This window comes from Lepus europaeus, chromosome 13 (genome assembly GCF_033115175.1).
Source record: "Lepus europaeus isolate LE1 chromosome 13, mLepTim1.pri, whole genome shotgun sequence".
Lineage (NCBI taxonomy): Eukaryota > Metazoa > Chordata > Mammalia > Lagomorpha > Leporidae > Lepus > Lepus europaeus.
Window position 1 is genome coordinate 21,910,168 of NC_084839.1, and position 22,792 is coordinate 21,932,959.

At 57.4% G+C, this 22,792-nt stretch overlaps 3 protein-coding genes across 9 annotated transcripts in view; 1 reads left to right on the plus strand and 2 right to left on the minus strand.

The window, feature by feature from the left end:
• Window positions 1–509: 509 nt before the first annotated feature.
• On the minus strand, window positions 510–4,003 carry PTRHD1 (peptidyl-tRNA hydrolase domain containing 1). The gene is made up of 2 exons (XM_062209073.1): window positions 3,733–4,003; window positions 510–1,355 (listed from the first exon to the last, which is right to left on the minus strand). The coding sequence occupies exons 1-2, from the start codon at window positions 3,982–3,984 to the stop codon at window positions 1,185–1,187; spliced, it is 423 nt and encodes a 140-aa protein (XP_062065057.1). The 5' UTR covers window positions 3,985–4,003; the 3' UTR covers window positions 510–1,184.
• CENPO (centromere protein O) lies at window positions 3,113–15,058 on the plus strand. 4 transcript variants are annotated; one of them, XM_062209069.1, is made up of 9 exons: window positions 3,113–3,240; window positions 3,913–4,147; window positions 4,364–4,473; window positions 6,811–6,980; window positions 11,963–12,080; window positions 12,737–12,996; window positions 13,132–13,300; window positions 13,916–14,081; window positions 14,967–15,058. In XM_062209069.1, exons 2-8 carry the CDS (start codon window positions 4,017–4,019, stop codon window positions 14,050–14,052), a joined length of 1,095 nt encoding a protein of 364 aa, XP_062065053.1. In that variant the 5' UTR covers window positions 3,113–3,240; window positions 3,913–4,016; the 3' UTR covers window positions 14,053–14,081; window positions 14,967–15,058. The 4 variants fall into 4 exon arrangements, 3 of the variants coding, with proteins under 3 accessions (XP_062065053.1, XP_062065054.1, XP_062065056.1); XR_009867782.1 differs by lacking the exon at window positions 3,113–3,240 and adding an exon at window positions 14,402–14,581 and having other exon boundaries at window positions 3,971–4,147; window positions 14,967–15,040; XM_062209070.1 differs by lacking the exon at window positions 3,113–3,240 and having other exon boundaries at window positions 4,054–4,237.
• Window positions 15,059–15,412: 354 nt separating this feature from the next.
• The window catches only part of ADCY3 (adenylate cyclase 3), an 80,421-nt gene continuing 73,041 nt past the window's right edge, over window positions 15,413–22,792 (minus strand). The window contains exons 13-22 of one of the 4 annotated variants that reach the window (XM_062209068.1): window positions 22,674–22,790; window positions 21,029–21,288; window positions 20,749–20,814; window positions 19,138–19,219; window positions 18,380–18,538; window positions 17,905–18,051; window positions 17,308–17,427; window positions 16,363–16,486; window positions 15,809–15,933; window positions 15,413–15,595 (exon numbers count right to left, since the gene is read on the minus strand). In XM_062209068.1, the coding sequence (XP_062065052.1) occupies window positions 15,413–15,595; window positions 15,809–15,933; window positions 16,363–16,486; window positions 17,308–17,427; window positions 17,905–18,051; window positions 18,380–18,538; window positions 19,138–19,219; window positions 20,749–20,814; window positions 21,029–21,288; window positions 22,674–22,790 (1,383 nt within the window). Of the gene's footprint in view, window positions 15,596–15,808; window positions 15,934–16,362; window positions 16,487–17,307; window positions 17,428–17,904; window positions 18,052–18,379; window positions 18,569–19,137; window positions 19,223–20,748; window positions 20,815–21,028; window positions 21,289–22,673; window positions 22,791–22,792 lie in introns of all 4 variants that reach the window. The other 3 variants (XM_062209066.1, XM_062209067.1, XM_062209065.1) reach the window with 3 other exon arrangements.

Genomic DNA, 22,792 nt, shown 5'->3' on the forward strand with positions numbered 1-22,792 from the left:
GGAGACCCAGATGGAGCTCTAGGCTCCTGGTGTCAGCCTGGACCAGCCTCAGCCATTGCAGCCACTTGGGGTGAGAACCAGTGGATTGAAACGCTCTCTCTCTCTCTCTCTCTCTCTCTCTCTCCATCATCCTTTCATATAAATAAATCTAAAAAATTTAAAAAGGGGCCAGTGTTGTGGCACAGAGGGTTAAGCCGCAGCCTATGACAACAGCATCCCATATGGGTACCAGTTCAAGTCCCAGCTGCTTTACTTCTGGTCCAGCTCCCTAATGCACCTGGGAAGGCAGCAGAAGATGGCCCCAGTGCTTGGGCCCCTGCACCCATGGGAGACCCAGGTGAAGCTCCTGGTCTGCGGCCATCTGGGGAGTGAACCAGTGGATGAAAGAGCTCACTCGCTCACTCGCTCTCTCTCTAACTCTGCCTTTCAAACAAATAGGTAAATGTTTAAAAAAAAATAAAAAGCTGCACCCTAGACTGATGCTTTTTTTTAAAAAAAGATTTATTTATTTATTTGAAAGTCAGAGTTACAGAGAGAGAAGAGAGGCAGAGAGAGAGAGAGAGATCTTCCATCTGCTGTTTCACTCCCCAGATGGCCACAACAGCCAGAGCTGTACTGATCTGAAGCCAGGAGCCAGGAGTTTCCTCCAGGTCTCCCATGCGGGTACAGGGGCCCAAGGACCTGGGCCATTCTCTACTGCTTTCCCAGGCCACAGCAGAGAGCTGGATCGGCAGCGGAGCAGCCGGGACTCGAACTGGTGCCCACATGGGATGCCGGCACTGCAGATGGCGGCTCCACCTGCTACACCACAGCGCCGGCCCCCTGGTACTGCTTTAGACTGAATAACATGTAACTGGATGTGACTGAGAAATATGGAACGGAAGGCAGCGTTGTAAACCCAGGTGATCAGAACAGTTCCATTATCCCCGACAAACGGAGCTCCCTGGGCCCAGCACCGGTCCAGCCAAGTCTTCTGTCTGAACAACGACTCACAGACAATAGTTTCTCAGCCACTCCCACAGGCGCACTGTCTCGTCATGAACGAGGAAGTATTTATTAGTGACACCTTGACGTGGACACGCGTGTTCTGGCTGCCAGGAAGCTTTCGTAACGGGGAGGGAGGCCGAGCCGACACTGAAAGGGGAACAGGGCGCTGGGGGCCGGCAGGTGCGGAACAGCCGCGCTCATCTGAACAGGCGGAACTTCTTCAGGACCTGGCTCACCTCCTCCTTGGGGTAGGGCCGGAGCGCGAGGCAGGTGGCCGTGTTCTCCGGCTGCTCCAGCCACAGCACGTGGTCGATGTCCCTCTGCCGCAGGGTCTCTGCCAGCTCCTGCAGGGTGGGCTCGTCTGAGGCCTGCGGGGGCACAGCACGGAACACACACAGAGAGGGCATGTAGGGAGGGTCCAAAGGCAAACACAAACCAGCAAAAGAGACCCCTGGACTGCAGACGGAGGAAGAATTGTCAGAGGAGCTGTCGAGGAAGCTGCGTCCCTTGGTTTGCCGCTCAGAGAGCAGCACCTTAGAGAGCTCACGCTGCCGCCTAGGACGCCAGCATCCCATTCGGGCACCGGTTCGAGTCCTGGCTGCTCCGCTTGTGATCCAGCTCCCTGCTACTGCGCCTGAGAAAGCAGCAGAGGATGGCCCGAGTGCCTGAGTCCCTGCCCACGTGGGACACCCAAATGGATCCCAGGCTGCTGCCTTTGGTCTGGCCCAGTCCCTGCTGCTGGGTCATCTGGGGAGTGGACCAGAACATGGAAGAGTGATCTGTCTCTCCCCATCTCTAACTCTGCCTTTCAAAATAATTTTTTTTTCTTAATAAAAAAAAGCAATTATGCTCCATAAGTTGTCTAGGCCTCTCATGGCTGTAAAACAACCCCTAGTGTTTCAGCCTGCTCCAACTTTGAGAAAAATGTCTAAAGTTGCAGGTACCCTCTTCCTCCCTCTCCCACCCAATTCAGCCTGGAGAGGTTTTCCTTCCTCTGGGATAGCTCCCGCTCGTTAACTATAGAGAACGCAAACTGGTCTCTAACGTCCTTCCTTCCACACGTGGCTCTGGGTCATCCTGACCACCCAGTCCAGGTGTTCCCTAAGGAAATAGCAAAACCATTACTCAAAAAATAGGCAGTTTGTCGCCTACGCGGGCAGAAGCCGCAGGCTAACTACAGGCTTCTCCCCAGCCAGGGAATGTGGGGACCACCGCTTGATCTAGGGAGTGTCTTGGGCACAGCCACCCGGGATGGGTTCCCGGCAGCTGCGCAGGACAAGGAGCCCAGCGGGCCTCCAGCACCTCGGTACGTAGTGACTGAGCCGCCATCTGCTGCCCTCTACAACAGGGGGACAGCATGTGCCAGGGGTAATGAGGATTCGGCGGTGCGGGCTTGGACCCAGCACGGGGCAGCGCACCGAGTGCAGTCTACAGTGGCACAGGGGGAGCACCCACAGTCGCAGCTGATCTGGGCACTGCCGTAGCCTTTGCTGGCCTCACGGCCACGGCAGCACCTCAGTTGTGCAGCAGTGGCTCTGAAGGCTGTTTCTTTAGTCATGGCTGCCAACTTGCATCTGGAACCCAAGGGAATCCAAACTCTGTAGGCTTCGGGTGGCTAAAAAAGGGGGGATCTGAACCACGGGACTAGGCTGTCCCTATAAAAAAAAGTCACAAAACCCAAATGGAGTGCGAACTGGTCTCCCTCCCAGCAGTGATCGTGACAGTAAGGGAGTTCTGTGTTCGCCAGGGAGTCCTGAAGGGGCTCCTCCGCCCGCCACTCGGGAGTCCTGGTCTCTCCTACATTTTTTTCCCTCGTTACAAAATACGCACTTGATTAGAACATTTAAAAATACAGAGCAGCCGTGGGAAAAACTGCAATCCTACCACCTGCTCCTTAATACTTCAACATCCGTACTTTCGACTCAAAATGCAATCATCCTGTATACAGAGCGTCACTCAAGCTGCAGCCCGCGGCGGGCACGCTTTCATGCCACGAACTGCGCTTCAGAAACAGCATAAATCAACAGCTCAGAGTCACCAATCCCGAGAACTGGAAACTGAGCAAGTTCCACTTTTTAAGCCAATATGAAGTGCCGGGAATGTCCTTGCGCAAAGCTCTCTGGGCGCCGCTGATCACCGTCCCAGGATGTACAGTGTTTGCAGCAGGGGAAGCGACTGAAGAGACGCTGAGAGCTGTTCGGAATCCGCAAAGACCCCACGGCCATTGCCGAAGTGCACGGACTGACACCCCAGGTATTTCTGGAGTTTGGCTCCACGTATACGAGGGTCTTTATTTACCGTCAAGTAATTGGGCGTCACATCCGCCCCAGGGCTGTGGCTTGAGCTCACTCTGCACCGCTTCCTTGGCAGTGAGGAGCCCTGGGCCCTTAGCCCTTTGGGGTTGGTACAGCGCGGTGGCATCAGGTGTGGGCACGTGCACGGTACAAAGGCGGGGACAAGCCCGCCACGCTCCCGCCCGCACAGGGGAAGCGGCGGCCGCCGGTTTCCGGTGACACCAGGGAGTGCGGCCGCGCCTCAGTATTGTGTCCGGGGTCCTCCACTCGCGCAGTCAGGCAGCGAAAGCTCAGCTGCCCACAACCCCTTCCCAAACCTAAAACAAGGGAGCCCACCCTCCGCAGGCCACACCCGCCCCGCGACGCTTCGCTTCCCCACCCAAAGCCACACCCACTTCCGGCCTCCGCAACCTCAGCGTCTCTGCCCCCCCACCCCGCCGCGGCGCCTCACCTCGAGCACCACCTTGCGCATGCGCCCCAGGTCCCGGAGATAGGCGGCTGTGTGCGGGTGTTCGCGGTGAACGTGCAAAGCCGCGGTGGCTGCGTGGCAAGCTTGTGCTACCAGTGCTCCTGCCGGCCAGGAGAGCGGAGCCTGCGACAGATCCTTTCGTAACACCAAGTACTGTACTAGGACCTGCGGCTCCGCCCCTGAGGACGCCATCTTCCTAATCGACCGAAAGACCGGATCCAGTCTCCGGTGCATGCTGGGATTAGGGAGGAGCCCTGAGCGCCGCCATGTTTTTGTACGGCTGGAGCGCAAAGCACGTCGGGAGCGGCGGGGCTGGTTTTGAAGGCGAGGACGGCGGGAAAGTCCATCGGATCCGAGGTGGACTGAGCGAGAGGAGAGGAGCTACAGGAGGACCAAGGTGCAGGACTGTACGGCCTTTGAGAACGGATTCCGTGTGCCCGGGAGCGGAGTAGAGAGACCGTGCCCTCGGGCGCCCGGGGGTGAGGAGGTGGGCGTGGACACAGCTGCTGGGACTTGGGGGCCGCGGTGGGGGCGGGCTGGAGGGCCTGGGAGGGGTCAGCCCGGCCGGAGAGGCGAGGAGATGTGACCTGGGTGTCGTTTCCTTCACCGGCAGGGACGTCTGGGGCCCCGGTGCCGCCTGCCTGCCCGGCTTCCTAGGGGGACTTTGGGAATCCGCGATGGAGCCGGCGAACGCCTCCCGTCCGGACGGCGAGCCCCACGGAGGTATTGAGGTTCCCCTGCCCTTCGCCGCCCTTCTGTCCCGTGCCCGCCGTGTGACCGGGGCCGTGCGCGAGTGTGGACCCCCCGAGGGCGAGGCTGGCGGCCGGGCCAGGGCCGGCGCAGGTGCTGGTTAGAGCTGGCGTCCCGTGCTGGCCGCCCCCTTGTACTGAGTGTGGGCCTGAGCAGGTGGTTTTACGAGGCCAGGGTCAAGTCTGAAGGGTTCTACACCTGCGTCTCGGGAAAACGTGGATAGAGCTCAATTTAAGAAAAGTAATTCCACAGCTCTAAAAGCAGCTGGCCAGGTCCTTGGGGTTGGTGAGCCTGCCTGTCTTGGAGTCACTGAGTAGCTTAGGCTGGGACGTTAGGTAACACACACATGTGGGTTCAGAGTTGTTACTTTAGTACTAAAAGTAGCTGTGGTCACTGTAGGCGTCAGTGCCGTGGGCGGTGGGGGATAGATAGCCCCACTCTCTAGGCCTGGTTTTTTTTTATGTCTATAAACCAGGATTGACTAAGCGTCTCTGTGCGGCCTTCACTGAGTCTGTACGTGCCCTTTCCCGTCACGCCCTGGTGCACAGTAATCCCGGTGAGCCCTGGGAGGACGGGGACAGTGCTCCGTCCTCAGAGTATGAACAGCTTCCAGCACAGGTCCTGGCCACGGTGGCCTCTCAGTACAAGTTGTTGGGTAAACAGACACTGGCTAATCAGGCAGTTACCACATGTTGATTACTAGGACTAATGTATCAAAGCTTTCTTTTTTCTGCAGAATGGGTGAGTGTGCTTCTTGCAGTAATAGACGTTCCTGTAAGCGTTTGCTGAAGTAACCTCATCTACAGGAGCATCGTGGCGTGCTGTCCACCTGTCAGGAAACACAGAGGCTTTACCCTAGGCCGTGCATTGCGCCGAGTGTTAGGGACATGTAGATAACCAGGGCACGTGGTGCCTGACTGGGGGGCTTTTAAGGTGCAGTGGGGAGATAAACGTTTACTGGAATGATCACTAATTACAACCGGAAGTTCAGTATGGTCTCTGTGGGAAAGTCATGCCATGAGCACCGTGAGAGGTGCTGACCTTGTTCTGAGGTGCCACAGAGGTTCCCGGAGGAAATGTATGCAGGGTGCCGACGAGCTGGGGTGGATGGAGCGCAAGGTGGCGGGCGGGGCTGGGGAGCCTCTGCTGCAGGGGGGTCATGTGTGTGAAGACACAGGGCTAGCTCAGCAGCCTGCGAGGGGGCCTGGAGGGAAGAGAGGAGCAGATGGGGGTAGTGATGACAGGAGGGGAGGCAGAGAGCAGCGGGTGGTGTGGAGTCACCGACAGAGGGCGCTAGCTCTATAACGTAATCAACCAGATTTGAAATGCTCCTGGGGTGTGGAGACCGCCCAGTAACCTTGCAGGAGCCAGAGGTGATGGAGCCTTGGACAGCAATGGTGACAGCGCAGATAAAGAGATGCCAAGAAAATACATTCAGTAGGATTTAGTAACAGACGGGTGTTAAGGATGGGAGAAAAAAAGTATAAAGAAAGTATGACACTAAGTATCCAGTTTACCCGGGTGAGTGATGGGCTGGCATTGAGGAGTTGGGGGGGAGGTGATGAACCCAGTCTTGGCCGGGGGACTCCTCTGAGACTTCCCAGGAGATGCACTGAAAGCAGGTCAGGAGACTAACCTGAAGCTCGAGGGAGGTGCAGGTCAGAGGCGCATTCGTGAGATGTGTACATGCGGTCACCAAGGCTGTGGGTGGTGGAGAGATTGCCTCAGGAGGAAGAGATCCTGGGTCGGGGCTCCGGAGAGAGCCAGCATGTAAGGGTCAAGGAGAAGAGGGTGCGCCTACGCAGCAGAAACACGGTCCAGAGAAGGCAAATACAGGCACACAGGAGCTTTGTCTCTCGTTGTTACTGTGTCCCCAGTACCCAGATAACGCCTGGCATGAAGTAGTTGCTTAGCAGCCATTCGTGGATTGAGGCAGACCAGGTCGCTGGTAGGGTGGGATTCAAGGGACGAGAGTGTGCGGGACGTGATGAGCAGAATCGTGCGTTACCAGGAGGCGTGAGGCAAGCGGCGACTTAAACTGCTCATTGGTCGCAGTGTGGACATCATTCGTGATCTTAGAGTAGTTATGGAATGATGGGAACGGGCAGTTTGGACTTAGGGCAGTGTTCGTTCTGAGAGGTCAAGGATCTTGGATTTCAGTTGTCGACTTGATTTGTAAGTGTGGATGTTGAACAGCTCAGCTGGCCGCCGAGCTCTGGGAAGACTGTCCCCCTCTCCGTCCCGAAGCGCTTCCCGCGCCAGAGCTAGAAATCCGAGGCTCCTGTGCAAGTCTCCTTTTCCTTTCCTTAGGTGTTCTGGCGCACCTGGAAAGGCTGGAGACGCAAGTGAACCGGTCCCGCACAAAGTCTGCAGAGCGGCAGCGAGCTCAGGCCGAGGGAAGTGCGCTTGGGGCCAGGATACAGAAACTGCGACGACTGCGAGATGAGCTGAGGGCCGAGGTGCAGCGGCGGCGAGCCACGGTGAGTCGGGGTAGAGGGTAACGGGTGACGTCGTGGGCTCTCCTGGGGATGGAGTAAAAGCATGGTCCAGGGCGGGGCACGGTCGGATCCCGTGGCTTACTTGTGATCGCGTGAGGTCGGTTACGTTGCCTGATCCTGCCAGTGATCCGTCCTGTGCAGCTGCTGTCACCGTCACACTCCTGGTGGGCCCGGCCAGTTCTCATACAGGCTCGAGCTGCCCTGTGGGAGTGGGTCACCTCCCACTCGGTGTGTCTGGAGTCATTGATACTTTTGTCCCTAGGGCCACCCGGTCTCCAAACCGCACAGGAAACTCATAACTTTCCCCTTGTCCCAGTTTCCTCTCGGGCCAGGTGGACCCGTCAGATTTTCCTTTCTGTTGTCTGTGCTGGGTCCCTGCTTTGCCCGAGCTCCAGCATCCTCTGCATAAAGAGTAAATGCTTGTCTGGTGACTTGGACAGCAGGGTCATCACGGTGGTCTGCCAGCGGTCCTTCTTCCAGCCTTTGTACTTTGCAGTGAACCCTGTGTGGCGAGGAAATGCCCCATAAAGCACCACGTTACTCCCCAGCTCAGAGAGCTCAGTAACCGTTCATCACCCAGCGTGTGAGGTCAGCCCGCCTGTCATCCTCCCTCCCTGCCTCCCTCCTCCTCTCCTTCTTTATTAAGGTAAAAATGCATGTAAAGTGCAGAGATCTGCTGGACTCTTACAGAGCTGTAGAGTTACAGCTGACATCGCTGTCAGCCAGCGACTGGGTAGCTGCCGTGCAATCAAAGTCCAGAACACGAGATAGCGGCGCCTGAGAGCTCCTTCACTCCTCCTGGTCGTTTCTTCAGGGTGACCGCCGATCTCATTCTGTCACTGTACATTGGTTTCTGCCTGTTTGTGAACTTTACATAAGTGCTCAACAGTGTACTCTACCGTGTCTGGCTTCTTCCCCTAATTGTTGTCAGATTCACCCATCCTGGTGCACTTAGCGATCATTTTTTTTTTTCTTGCCATGCTGTAATTCTATCTGTGAATATACAGCAGTTTGTCCTTTTTGCTGTTGGTGATGTGGGATTATTTGGGTTGTTTCACTAGGGTACAGTGAGTACTATAGCCTCTATGAACATTCTTGTTGCTATCTTTTGATGTATAAATACAGTTTTCTATTATGTGAATGCTGAGTAGAATTGCTGAGTCATAGGTTGTACATATTAGTTTCAGTAAATACTGTCAGTGTGTGTGTGTGTGTGCGCGCGCGTGTGTGTGTTTAAGTTTTATTTGGGGTCAGTGCTGTGGCGTAGCAGGTGAGGCTGCCCCCTGCAGTGCTGGCATCCCGTGTGGGTGCTCATTCAAGTCCCGGCTGCTCCACTTCCCATCCAGCTCCCTGCTGATGTGCCTGGGAAAGCAGCAGAGGTTGGCCCATGTCCTTGGGCCCCTGCACCCTTGTGGGAGACCCAGAAGCAGCTCCTGGTTCCGGGTCGGCCCCGTTCCAGCCATTTGGGGAGTGAACCAGCAGATGGAAGATACCTCTGTCTCTCTGCCTCTGTCTCTCTAACTGTGCCTCTCAAATAAATAAAACCTTATAAAAACAAAGGATTAATTTATTTGAAAGGCAGAGAGGGAGAGGAAAAGATCTTCCGTCTTCTGGTTCATCCCCCAAATGTTTACAGTGGTCAGGGCTGGGCCAGGCTGAGTCAGGAGCCAGGAACTCCATGTGGGTGGCCCAGGTCCAAGTGCTCAGGCTGTCTGGTGCTGCCTTCCCAGGTTTATTAGCAGGGAGCTGGGTCGGAACCAGCAGCTGGGATCAGCTTGGCACTCTGGCGTGCTGGCAGCACAGGCAGCAGCCTAACTACTGTTGCATCACGACACTTGGCCCTGCCAGTTTTGTTTTTTAAGACTCGTTTACTTATTTTACTTGAAAAAGATAGTGACAGACTTTCCATCTACTGTTTCACTCCCCAAGTGGTGCAGCAGCCTGGCCTGGACCAGCCCGAAGCCAAGAGTTCCACCCAGGTCTCCTACATGGGTGGTAGGAACTCAAGTACTTGATATCCTCTGCTGCTTCCTAGGCACAGAAGTAGGGAGCTGGGTTGGAAGTGGAGTAAGCAGAACTCACACAGGCACTCTGATGTGGGGTGTGGGTGTCCCACGTGTCAGCCTAACCTGCTGCACCCAGGACCCACCGCAGTCTCTCTTTTAACTCACATAGGTCAATTTTAGTAAGTTCCTCTGTATGTTTGCTTCTGAAAATTGAAATACATCACAGTTTCCTTTATTGCGATTGAAACTCCTAGCAAGCAGAAAGTCTAGTTACCTGCCCTAATTATTATGCCCTAGCCTAAGTAGTCAGTGTTTTCGATACAAATGGCTTCGCATTTCAGAAGGACATCGCAGAACTCCTGGTATGTTATCAGCACTACTGATACACAAGTCTGTCAGTGCAGGATAGCTTTCCTCTGTCCTGCGCACAGTTAGCAGCGGGACCGGCGCTGAGGCCTGGTGGATTAAGCCACCACTGATAGCACCAGCCTCCCCTATGGGCGCCGGTTCAGTTCCCGGCTGTGCCACGCCCCATCAGCTCCCTGCTAATGCACCTGGGAAAGTAGCAGAAGATGGCCCAAGGGCTTGGGCCCCTGGCTTCGGTCTGGCCCGTATACGGGAGTGAACCAGCGGATGGAGATTAATCTCATTTTTGTCCACGCTTCACCATCTGTCTACCTGACACTTAAGCCTGTTAATTCCTAATTGTAGTTGCTGTACTTTCTGGTTCTAGGATTTCTGATTGTTCTTACAGATTCCTAATCTTTGGTGTGGGTCTCCATCATTCAGCCTGTTCCGGATCACTGAACCTCCGTGGATCTGTTGTTGTGTGTCATCCCCCCCCCCCCCCCGCCCCCGCCTTGGTTTTTGGTCCTCTGTTCCCTTTTCTGATGCCCCTGTGGGTCTTTGACCCAGCAGTGGGTTTTGTGCATGAAAATGAGTTACGTTATCTCCTGCAGAGAGGATCTTACTGTTCTTTGTGCCGGCAGAGCAGGTGCATGGGCTTCTGAATGATGCTGTTGAGGCCGCCTGTTTCCCAGTTGCCCTCACTGCTAGGAAGTAGCTTTGCTTGGGCCCTCAGTTGTCAGCTTGGAGGGTGCTGGGGACAGGTCTGTCAGGCCTCCCTCCTTTGGCAGATACTCTAAATTTATAGGTTTTTTTTTTTTTTTTTTTTTTTTTAGATTTATTTTATTTATTTGATAGGCAGAGTTACAGAGAGAGGTAGAGGCAGAGAGAGAGAGAGAGGTCTTCCATCCGCTGGTTCACTCCCCAGATGGCTGCAACGACCGGAGCTGCGCCGATCCGTAGCCAGCAGCCAGGAGCTTCTTCCAGGTCTCCCACGTGGGTGCAGGGGCCCAAGGACTTGGGCCATCCTCCACTGCTTTCCCAGGCCACAGCAGAGAGCTGGATCGGAAGAGGAGCAGCTGGGACTAGAACCAGCATCCATATGGGATGCCAGCACTTCAGGCCAGGGCGTTAACCCGCTGAGCCATAGCACCGGCCCCATAAATTTTGTAGTCTTTTAACCTTTAGCAGATTCATTCTTTCTCTTGTTCTTCTTGGTGTTTTGGCTTTTTTTTTTTTTTTTTTTTTTTTTTCTTTTAAGATTTATTTATGTGAGAGAATTACAGGGGGAGAGAGAGAGGTCTTGCATCTGCTGGTTCACTCTCCAGACAGCCACAACAGCCAGATAAGGCCAGCCCGAAGCCAGGAGCTTCTAAGACTAGCAAGTGAGTCTCTGACATGGGTGTAGGGCCCTAGGACTTGAGCCATCTTCCACTGCTTCCCCAGGCACATTAGCAGGGAACTGGATTGGAAATAGAGCAGCTGGGACTCGAACCGGTGCCCATAGGGGATGCCAGCACTGCATACAGCAACTTAACCTGCTGCATCACAGTGCCAACCCCCTTTCTTTTTCAAGATTGACTTTATTTATTTGAAAGGCAAGCATTACAGACAGACAGGGAAGAGACATCTTCCATCCACTCGTTTACTCCCCAAATGGCCACAATGGCTGCACCTGGGCCAAACTGAAGCCAGGAACTCCCTCCAGTCCGTTCTGGGTGGCAGGGCTCCAGGTAGTTGTGTCATCTTCTTCTGCCTTTCCAGGCACATTGGTAGGGAGCGGGATCGGAAGCAGAGCAGCCGGGACTTGTACTGTTGCTCCAGCACAGGATGCTGGCATTACAGGCAGTGGCTTTTCCTGCTGTGCCACAGTGCCAGCTCCTAGCAGCTTTCTGTTGGGTCTCTCAGCACCCAGGCACAGGTGCAGTTCAGGGACCATGGAGATACTGGAAGACAAACTGCGTGAAAAACACTGGGCTCACTTTCCCATGGGATCTTGGCCCTTAGAAAGGGTGCTGTGGTGACACTGAGCCCCAGTGCTGTCTCCCAGATGGGGAGACTTGTTTCTGTTTGATCCATGTGCTAAATGACAGATCGGCCAGTGCCCCAAGGGGTCAGCGTCAGAGCATTTGTCTTTGCTCGCCAGTGCTGGCTGTAGGCTGTTCTCCAGTGCTGCCAAACCCTTGCCTGGCCGCTTGCTGGCTCCTCGTTGGTATCTTACCAGCTTGCGTAGCTGTTCCTGGAGGAAGGGTAGCCTGGTACCATGACAGCCAGAAGTGCTGATCCTAGAGTCGAGGCTCTGAAACCTGCAGTCCGACCCAGACCTTCTGCACGGCCCCCGGTTCACTCACCCCATTCAGCCTGGACTCCCCCCCGGCACAGTCCTCTGCACTCCCAGCCAAACCCTGGCTGTTCATCAGCCGGCAGTTTCCAGCGCTGTGACCCACACGGTTCTCCTGTGACTCCAGAGCACTAGCGGCCACACAGTGCTCCTTTCTTGATTGATTACACGGCGGAACATACTCTTCGTTTAGCTCCTCCCCGGTGTCCTGAGGGCGAGAGCTTTGTGGTGTCCTCCACCGGACCCGGCGTGACTCGCTACGTGTCGTGCAGGTTAAAGCGTCCACTGACAGCGTACAGCCTGACCAGACGGCGGGGATGAGCGAGCAGGACGTTTTGGAAAGACGATGGGAACACGCCAAAGCCATTCTGCAGGCGTATCGCTTCACAGGTATGGCTCTCTCCTGACCTGGCGTGGCGTGGCTGCCTGGCTCCTCGGGAGTTAGGTGGCCAGATGTTCCTGCGGTCCTGGACAGATGTGAGGATTCCTTGCTGTCCGTGCCCCATCGCTCTCCGCGTGCTGGCGTGCTGCGTGTAGGCACAGCATCCCGACCTTTAGGTCAGCCTCCTACAGCGGAAGACTGGGTGGGGGCTGGCGTGGTCCATTCGTGTTAGCGCTGTGTGCGCTGGACCCTGTGCCCGAACTTTGCTTGCTGCTGCTCTCCAAGTTTGACCCCTTCAGGTCTGTGTCCCAGTAGAGGGATCTGTTGTCCGTCATCTGTGCCGCAGGTCTGGAGGAAGAACTGGGGACAGTCACAGAGTATTTGACACTCAGGGAAAATGGGCAGTGAAATGGGAATCTCCCATGTCTCCCTCCACGATTGCTCACTGAGCTGGTGGTTTCTCTCCCACCACTCCTCCCTGATTGGAACAACTCAGTCTGCCAGTGAGCCAGACTCCAGAGGTAGAACCTCGGCAGTCTCTCAGCTGCAGACCCATGCACGTAACGGCCCAGGCGCAGGCCCCGGGGCCGCTGCTGGCCTGCGTGGAGGAGGCGGGGCCTGGCTGCCTGGCGTCTGCTGACTGGCGGCGGCGTCTCCACCTCAGGGCTCAGCGGACGACTGACCAGCCGCGGAGTCTGCGTGCGCATCAGCACTGCCTTTGAGGAGCACCTGCTGGAGTCCTACTTCGTGGAGCTTGTCATCCAGAAGCCGCTCCGGATCCATCGCCACTCGGTCCCAGCGTTCATCCCTTTGGAAAAGATGGCTGCACAGTACCTGCAGAGCGACATCCGGCACTTCCTCTTCAGCCTCTGCGAGCAGCTGAACGCGTACGCGGGGAGGAAGTTCCAGGCCGACCGCCTGCAGGTACCGGGCTTGCACGCGCCGACCCCGTCAGGGCCCGGGACAAACTTGGGAGGGAGCAAAGACGTTTCCTAACTGTCACCGCACGGCCTTGGGAGCTGCCATCATCCGTACTTTGTTCTGTTCTCCACCCACTAGGGCGACTTCGCCGCCTTTCTGACTGGGCCCCTGCAGAGAAACGCACTGTGCAGCCTGCTGTCGTTTACCTACAGAGCGGACTCGGGCCCGTCTGTCGCCTTCTCCGCTAGGCTGCTGTACGAGGACCTCACGGTCACTCTCCCAACTCGCGTCACCGTGGCGTGTGAAGGTAAGGGGAAGGAGCCGCCGTCTGCGCTGGCTTGTGCAGGCTGCCTGGGCAGAGGTAGAGTGGGCAGAGGCTCGGTGGGCCCCTGCAGACACGTCCTTCTGTCGGCCCGCTGCAAGTGTTCTCAGACGCTGAGCTGCAAAGACGACTTCGTTTCTACCAGTTTGTCGCTTTTGTAACCAGTAAGCGTCCCTGCCCCCGCCAGTGTCCCTTCGATTATCTCCTTTGGAGACCTCTCATAGAGACACCTGTTGAGGCCGTCGTCGACGGTGAACGGAGCCGGTGGATTTGACAGATGGCGTTCCCTTGGCTATCTGCTCTCCTGCACACGGGGCTTTGTCAGGACTGGCGGAGGCCACACGAAGCTGCCTCCGCTGAATGTGTCACCATAATGTGCCTTGGGCCATGGGAAAATGGGCTTCTGGGAGGCAGGGATTTTGACACTGCCACAGGTGTTGCCTCGTAGGTCTTAGATCTCTGGGCAGAGTCTGAAGTTCCCAGTCATTCCCTTGACCCAGTAAAGGGCAATGCCTTGGAGCCCCAGACTAGAAAGGAAAAGAAAGTGCATGGGCCGGCACTAACCCTGCTTGTACTAAGAGTTGGGGTCTCCTTTTTCAGGGACCGAAGCCTTGTCCCGTTCATGGGAACACCAGCGAGCATCCCATGAAACTCTGTTCTCTACGAAGCCCCTACATCAGGTTTTCGCTTCATTTGCAAGAGAAGGAGAAAAGTTGGATATGAGCCTCATCTCCTAAAGTGCTGCTTCATTGGGAGCCCGTTAGAAGTGAGTAATTCGGACCGCATTGTCCAGGGCCAGGTGCTGCTGGGACAGTTTACCGGGGACTGTCCTGATGAGAACAGACACCCAGTTCCCTCAGGCTGGGGAGCACCGGCGTGGAGCCGCCAAGGTTTCGGGAGTTTGCCATCACTGCCTGGTGACCTGTTACGGTGCTCCTGAGGGGCTGTGATCTGAGCACAAAACCAGGCGCTGTGTGGGGCAGTAGAAGGCGTTTGGTCAGACTACAGAGCATCTCTGCTTCACGTGGACGCTGAAGTGTTTGCGCCTCCCTGTGCTGAGTGCTGAAAAGGCCATTGTCTGTGCAGGTTCAGGACGTGAGGCAGAACGTGTGTTAGTTTCCTACAGCACCGTCCCGGGGTGGCGGCCTTCCCTCTGCCGAAGCCCCAGCTCACGGCGTCCACATTCCCAGTCCTTGTAGTGAACTCTGTCCCCGCGGCCGTGGGCCTCCAGGCTGTTGGCACTGTGCACTTAGGGCCAGCACACAGGTAAGAAAACCTGCGTTGGGCCAAGTTCTGGTTCCATTCCGTCCCTCCCTTGCCTTGGGAGTCGTCGCCACCCCGGGCTTCCCCTAGACAGGATGAGGTGGAACTGCCGTAGGTCAGGGGGACACAGGGGCGGAACCGCCGCCCTCTGGTCTGGACCAAGGGCGGGGTTAGCAAGCACTGCGCAGACAAGTCACAAGGAGCATGTTCAAGTGGAATAAAGCTTTTATTAAAACAGTCTTGTTCTTTATCAATACCTGTAAGTTCTCTTAAAGCAGTAGCAAAGGCGACTGTAGCAAGAGCTCAAAAGGCAAGGCAGTATCAGAAAGTGTTTAACAGACGGTTAAAAATATAAATGTATTGATCTGTTTATATATTTTTCTTTCAGAAGTCGCCCCTCCCCCCCAGGTGAAAGGAACTATTGCACTTCCTGCTCTGTGACGAAGGGGACGGGTTCCAGGGGAACCTTTCAAGATTACCAGGACCAGGGCCACGGAGCCTGGCTCGGGTCAGACACGCCTGGTCTCCAGGTGAGCCCTCTTCGGAATGAGAAGCACTGCTGGGGTGCAGCTGTGGGGGGCGCTCACGAGCACGGCTCCCCTGCCACGCCCCTCTGCTGCGGTCCTGCTCACAGTGGCCGTGGCCTCTTGGGGGTGAAGGGCCGAGTTGGGCCCGGGGCCCTGGAAGGATTGTTCCAGAACTGCGCCGGGGAAGCTATAGGCACACTGAGGAGAAGTGTGGCCACTCTCAGCCCACGCGTCCACGAACAGATGAGGGCTTGAGGAGAGCTGTCGACCTCGTGTCTGGGGGTGTGCGCAGCGGCGACGCCGTCACTCAGGGGTTGTCGACCACCTGGTGGGGCAGGGTCACCGAGGAGCCGTTGGGGTAGGCCACGGGCTTGTCCCGCCCCTTCAGGAAGAAGGTCAGCAGCTCCCCCTTTCCTTTCACAAAGATGGGGCCGCGCCTCACGAAGCGGAAGCCGTACTCTCGCAGGATCACTTGCGTTTCTTCCACCACCTGTGGGAGAGCAGGGGTCAGGGTGGAGCCCAGGCCACGCCCGGCCTAGTGCTCTCCCCAGAGCATAGCTGTGCTGGCCTCCGTGTCTCTCTGGAGCCCAGCAGGCTCACGGGCTGCCCTCGCCCAGAATTGAAACCTGAGCTTTGCAGATGGCCAGGCCTCTTCTCCCCCCTGGAGACCGCCCCCAGCACGCCCCACACTCGCTGGACGTACCTGAATGTTGCCCATGACCCCTGTGGACTCCATTCTGCTGGCCACGTTGACAGTGTTGCCCCAGATGTCATAGTGTGGTTTCCGGGCTCCAATGACGCCAGCCAGAACCCCTCCTTTGTTCATGCCTGGGGTAGAGGCCACATCTTGTCACTATCCTCGGGCCACCCGTGTCTGGAGAGCCTGTCAGCTGACCCGCAGCACAGAGCCCCTGTGGGACACATCCTGCTTATCACTAAGCTCACTGTCTACTTGAGAGCAGAACCATGGCTCCTGTCTAACCTCACCGCATGCTTGGCAAATGTCAGCTACCTCCAGGAGCACCACGGTAGGGTGCTTGTGGCCAGTGTGACACACCCAGCAGCCGGGAGGAGTGGGTGATGTTGATTCCTTCCACAGGGCAGGCCCAACACCCTGCCCGCTGGTGCTCGCTGAACAGTAGGGACAGGTGTGGCTCGGCCACAGCATTAGCAGAGTTTGCTTGTCTGGCAGGGACTGGACGAGCAGTGCTGCAGGTCCCCCTCCCCCCAGAGCCGCTGTGGCCTCGTGTCCCCTACCTATGCGCAGCATGAAGTTGTTGAAGGACTGATTGTTGATGTTGGTCAGCGTGTCCTTCATGGCGAGTGCGAAGTCGGCCAGGTCGGCCAGGTGCTGCCAGCGCTCCTTGTCTGACTTCTCCTCCTGGGCCAGAGCAGCAGAGCACACTTCAGGCCCCGCCCGGGCCCACAGCCAGAGCAGCCTGCCCACGGGTGAAACCCTGCGCCGCACTCGCAAAGGCCGCCTTTCCTTCCTCCCACTCTGGAGCCCAGCTCCACCAAGCTCCCAGGGCCGGCACCTGTCCGGGCCTCGGTGTCCCGTTCAGCATGGCCGCCCGTATGGAGCCCTCCCCTAGATGGTAAGCACTTGGGCTGGTGACTGTCTCCAGCGTCTCTAATAAAGTGGAGACGGGTGGTACACAGATACTCCCAGCAGGTCACAGAACAGTGGACGTTTTGCTGCAGAAACTTTTAAGAATCCATCCATAGTTTTCCCATAATACACATTTTCCATGAACTGCTTGAAGCCCCTTCCTGCTGACGCCGTAGGACAGGTGTAATAGCGCAGTGGGTGAGTGTTCTAAGAACAGTACGCCAGGCAGGGCCCCCGCAGCACCTCCCCTCTCCTGCTAGCTGACTAGAACTGGCTGCACACTCACAGGTATGGCACCTCTCTGTCGAAAGGAACTGTCATTGTTATGTAACTGTGTAGCTGGCTCCTGTTCCCCGGTGCTTAGGAAAGTACAGAGCCGGGAGGTGTCGCGGCCACAGAGCACACAAACCTCAGGCCCAAGCTGCAGCACGGTAGTGGGGCTTTGGTGTGTTTTCCACTTTCTCTGGCTCATGAAACCTGCTCAGTAGCCCCTGCCTCGTATGTGCTGGTGGGCGTGGGTGGCCCCTCTGCATAGCAACAGCGTCAGCCACTTGCAACCTCCCGCTTCCTCTAACCACCGAGTGACTCGCTACCTTGTTGGAGCTGGTAAAACCGTTGGTGTTGACATCTGGGGTGACGCCCGAAGCCGCCATATAGGTGCTGCCAATGGTTTTGATCTTCGTGATGACCCGAAATTTGGGATTGTCCAGGAGCTGAGGCCAGAATTAAGAGAAAAGAATTGTCAGCAGAGTCCAGGGAATGACTGAATCGACTCAAGGACCCCTCCCCTCCGAAACACCCACGAGATGCCGCCTGGATCACCCCACTGCCGATCTGCCACATGAACCTGTGCGAGCTTCCGTTCTGAGCCTCAGTTCTCACAACCTTAACCTTGAGATGAAATTGCCCGCCTCCCCTGGGGTGGTTGGGCCTGTACGCAAAGCCAGTAAACGTTTACTGAGTGAATTTTGAGTGTGGGTGGCATCAGTGGCCTCAGCACCTCGGTTGACCAGTTACCCTGTGAACCCACAGGTGACTGCCCCTCACTCTCACCCCCAGTGGTTGCATGGTGGCTCCAGAAAGTTGTTCCATTGCGGAAGGAGCTTTCTGGGACAGGGTAGCCATTTGTCTCTGCCCTCGGCAGCCCAGCCTGGGATGTGTTCGGGGGGTGGGGGTGGGGGGGCGCTCACAGAGTCAAAGTCGGAGATGATCTCGTTGAGGAAGCGCAGACACTCGATGCCGCCGTTGTTGATGCTCTCCTCGGTGTAGAAGTCGGCGAAGTTGGGCAGGGAGGCGAACATGACTCCGATCTCATCATAGGACTGGCTGTACAGCTCCTAGAGAGGCGGGGCCACAGCGCTACAAGAACCGCTGGCAGAGGGTTTGGTGCTGCGGAAACACCTGTCCTCACACCACACTGCCCTCAGGTCGTCCGACCCGACCCCGGGTTACCCAGACAGCCCCAGCCAGAAGGAAAGGAAGGGCATGGTGGAGCTGGGACCCTGCTGTTGAGATCAGAAGGGTGGGTCAGACCCACGCCACCTAACCACGCCTGCGGCAAATCCTGGGAGGCCATGGGGCTTCTGGAACTCCGGCCGGCCGGCCCGTCCCTGCCTGGGTCAGGTGAGGCCACATGGCCTCAGGCTGAGCCCAGGGCCGTCTCACCTCATCTCTCTTCTTGGACCCCAGGAAGTGGCGTGCCACATGCTCGGGCAGCATATTGGTGACCAAGGCCTCGTTCCAGCGCCGCATCTCATTGACACGCTCCTTCTGGTCGTGGACCTCCATCTTCCACAGGAACAGGGTCCGCGCCAGCTTCTCCACCTGCAGACACAGGCAGAGGCACGGTGTGTGCTGTTGGGAAAGATGGAGACGGTCCACTGGGGGAACGAGACAGGGTGGCTCAGTGGCCGGGAAGTAACCAGAAATGCTGCAGCCAGGATCTCGGCCTGTGCTTACAGCTGAAAACCAAGAGGCTTCCTGTGCGGAACCCCCAGGCCCTCGTAGCTGTGGAGTCTGGTGGGCAGCCGCAGTGGTGGGGGTCTCCTAGCCCCACGGGAAAGCCCCCTTTCCCAGCAGGTTTGGCCCAAAGTGCCTCGATAAAGCTGCACTTCCCCAGGTGAGCCACTGGGGGGCACCTGAGCCAACAGCGCAGGTCCCTCGCATGGCTCCCTCCCTGCACTGCCTCCCCCTTTTTACCTTAACACAGGAATTGCGGCTCCCTCTCCTGGCTCTGTGGTCAGTGTTAGTGCTGGTGACCCCTAGTGCCAGGTGAGTGCAGGAGCCATGAGCCCCAGTCCAGGGAAGGTGGTGGCTTGCCCAGACACAGGGCATGCTGGGTACAGGGAACTAGAGTTTTTTAGCTGCCTGGGGCTGCACTGAGCATTGGGGGGAGGTGGGGGGAGGGTCGTGCAGGCACTCACGTGGCGCGAGAAGTAGTAAAAGCTCAGCATCATGACCAGCATCATCGCTGTCATTGAGTACTTGGACGGCATCAGGGGCAGCCTGCTGGGCAGAGAGGCGTGTGCCTGAAGAGAGTGCCTGTGCTGCCTCACCCCTCCCAGCCGGGTCCTGCTGTGTCCCATCAGGCCAGCTCCCATCCAGATGCTCACGGGATCCAGAACGGAACCTGGTCTCCCATGCAGCTGGCAGGAAACCAAGTACTCGAGCCAGGGTCCGCGTTAGCAGGCAGTGGGAGTCGGGCGCCAGAGCTGGGGACTGAGCCCAGAAATGCTGATGTGACAACAGAGGCCTAACTCCTGCCAACCCCTCCCAGCTGCGCTTGGTGTTCACCTCACTGCTGGGGTCAACCCAGGGGCTGCTCAGTAAGCACAGCATCACCTGACAGTGGCAGGAATGAGTGGAGAGAGTGACATCACACTGGTGGGACTTCCAGCAGTGGGACGAGGGCGCGACTTTGCTTTGGTATTTTATACCTCTTGCCCGTATCTTTGTGTGAAGCTATAATTAATTTCCCGTGCTGTGTGGTGTGGTGGTGTGTGAATACGTCAGTTTACATATCTGCTTGCTGTTGGTGGCATCTGGGCTGTTCCATTTGGTTTCGGGTGCGTGTGCATTACGGAGAAGGCTACGATGGACCTTCCTGTCCAGACGTCTGGGGGCACCGTGTGTGACTTCTCGTAAGTACATCCCAGAATGTAGGCGTGGAAGTGCTGAGTCGGGGTCTCACTTCAACTTTACTAAGTAACCCCAGATTGTTCTCTCAGTTACCACTGTACTGTACTTTTTTTTTTACCAAATTTTCAGTGTACAGCATTATTTTGTTATGGCTTAGTTTGCATTTTATTCAGTACATAATATCTTTATTAGTGGCCATTTAAGATTTTGTGTGTGTGTGTGTGTGTGTTTGAGAATAGCCTATTCAAGTCTGATCTAATATTAGGTAATCTTTTCTTTCTTAAAGCTTAGTTGAAGGTCTGTTCAACTCACTAAATCTTAAAATTATAAAACTCGAGAGCCAGGAAGAACCTCCCAGAACTTCTAGTCAGTGTGACACACTCGGGCAAGGTGACCCGCCTGGCACTGACTGCCGCAGGGCAGAATCCTGCTCTCTCCTCATTGTTCGGCCGTCTGTCCTGCCAGCTGGTCACATGCCACTGTCGCCCACTCGGCGGCCCCCTCACCGCCACCAACCTCTGCTGTGGTCTCCAAGCTTCACTGCCACAGAGACCCACGCCAGGGTCACCCTGCCTCCTCCCTCGCTTTCCCACAGAAACACGAGCCGGGGGCTGGCGCGCGGCACGGCAGGTTCTAAGCCACTGCCTGGGACAGCAGCACCTGTCACAGCACCGGTCTGGTCCTGGCTGCTCTGCTCCTGGCGCTGGCTTCCTGCTGTGCTGTGGGAGACCTGATGGAGTTCCTGGCTTGCGCCTGGGTCACTTGGGAGGTGAACCAGTGGCCAGAAGATCCCCACACCCGTGCTCTAACATGGACATTGTCTCTGGAAGGGGGAATTCGTGGCGTCTGGCCAACCTTGTGTGCTGTCTAGACAAGGCCCTGCGTGCAGGCCTTACCTGTCGGTACCGTTGAGCCCAGGGGCGGAGACGACCTGCATCTTCTCCAGGGCCACCAGGGGGAAGCTGTGGATGGGTTACTGCTCACGCGGGCCGCTCTGGGCACGGGACAACCACAGCCCACCCAGAATGAGTCTGCGGCGCCGTGAGCCCTGGCTCCCGTGCAGGCCTTTAGGGAGCACTAAAGCCACCATCCCGCGTGGCCCATGACCTTGCTGTGCGTGGGGCCTCGGGGGAGGGCGGGGGGAAACCACACACACCCCTTCAGACTCGGCCTCACCTGTGCTCCTGGAAGCGCCTGTGGTCGTACTCGTCGAAGACGGGGCTCCAGGCGGTGAGGTTGATGGCGGCCACAGCGCCCGTGACGAGCAGCATGAGCGTGAGCTTCACCATGTGGCTGACCTGCACCAGCATGATGGTGGCGACGAGCGACAGCACAGCCACGTAGCTGTAATACTTGGGGTTCTCCAGGCAGCCGCCCCCCGGCTCCAGCCCTGCAGTGCCATTGCCCGGTCCCGCGTAGTACTGCAGACAGCTGAGCTGGAGGCGGGCAAGGGGACAGCAGACGCTGCTCAGGGATGGCGGTGCCACGGCAGCGCCCCTCAGCAGCCCCCAGAAGCACGGGCAGTGTAACCGGAGATGCAGGTGAGGGACTGCTACCCAGACGGCAGCACGGGCATGGCCACGGTCTGGTTGCAAAGCCTCGCCCCTGCGTGCAGGAACTTGGTGGGGCTGGACCGGCCAGGCGGGGAGTCCGGTCTTGGGGCACCCACTTCAACGCTCTGCCCACCTCCCACAGGGGCCACTAGGCCGCCCTGTTGTGATGGCCCCATCACCGCTTCTGCCGTCTGTCCCCCACTTCCACTGCCAGCAGAGGTGGGCAATAGAAGGGGCACCCGTGAACTGAGCCAAGCCTGCCCCCTGACCTTCAGCCCCGGGGCCCATCTGGCTCTGGGCAGGCTCCGTGGCGTCTGCAGCCCACTAGCGCCTCAGCCCGCCAGCCGTGTGCAGGTGCCCGGGCTCAGGGGTGTGCGACACGACAGCCCCCGGAGTGCCTGCCTTCTCTCCAGCGGGCCTTGGGCTCCTCCCTCACAGCCCCGGAGCTGTCACGTTACAGCCACAGCATGTCTCCTGCTGCCTTAATTCCTGTGCTTCAGTCACAGAAAATACGGCAAATATTCACTTGGGAAAACGTATACAGTGCTCCCAAGACTGGAGAGTGCGGGCCAGCTGTCGGGTGTGGGCAAGTGGCTGCCCCAGACACTCAGTGCCCAGTCCATGCCCTGCGGCTGCCAGTGACCAGATCTGGGCTTCCAACTCCTGTCGCTCCTCCCCGAGAAGGCACCTGCCTGCCCCTGGCTTCTCCATGGACCCAGCAGGGAACAGAAGATGCTTCTGTCCCTAGCCGTGGGGACACGCGGCTGCTGACGGTCTGGCCACGTCCATGTAGGAGAAGCGAGGGTCTGGCCGCATCCACGTAGGAGAAGCGAGGGTCTGACCACGTCCATGAAGGAGAAGCGAGTGCCTTCGGTGGAACCGGCTCAGCTCTCGCTGGATACTCGGGACGGGCTCACCACGTGGAGCCTGCTGGGTGCCCTGGGCAGTGAGCCTCGCGGGAAGGGAACGGGGTTGCGGGTGGAACTGCTCAGGTTCCTGACTGTCAGGGAGCGAGTGTTCTTCCTACAGAACTGGACGCTGCCAGCGGCCTCTCAGGGTGACTCCAAAGCTTAAATGCGCCAGCATCTAGGACTCCCGAGGACACACAAGGCTGCGCTCGCGGGCGACGGGGGAGAGGGAGGAGCCCGGGTGACGGGGGAAGACCCTGTCATCCGGCTGGGCGGCACGTGCAGGGGGCTGCGTGGCAGACTGCCCCGTGTCTGACGGAGGCATGACCTTGTGTGCCAGCGCGAGCGCAGCAAGCTCACCATATCCACGACATTTGCCATCACCAGGATGAAGATGGCTAGCATGGCCCAGGTGTTCCTGGCCCAGCGGGTCTGGTCGATCCACGTGGAGAAGGCCACCAGCTTCTTAGGAAAGGCCT

Coding starts and splice junctions, on each gene's coding strand:
- CENPO (XM_062209069.1), top strand. CDS start 4,017: ATGTTTTTGTACGGCTGGAGCGCAAAGCACGTCGGGAGCGGCGGGGCT. Junction 4,148..4,363: donor GGAGCTACAGGAGGACCAAG/GTGCAGGACTGT, acceptor CTTCACCGGCAG/GGACGTCTGGGGCCCCGGTG. Junction 6,981..11,962: donor TGCAGCGGCGGCGAGCCACG/GTGAGTCGGGGT, acceptor CGTGTCGTGCAG/GTTAAAGCGTCCACTGACAG.
- PTRHD1 (XM_062209073.1), bottom strand. CDS start 3,984: ATGCACCGGAGACTGGATCCGGTCTTTCGGTCGATTAGGAAGATGGCG. Junction 1,356..3,732: donor TGCGCAAGGTGGTGCTCGAG/GTGAGGCGCCGC, acceptor GTGCCCCCGCAG/GCCTCAGACGAGCCCACCCT.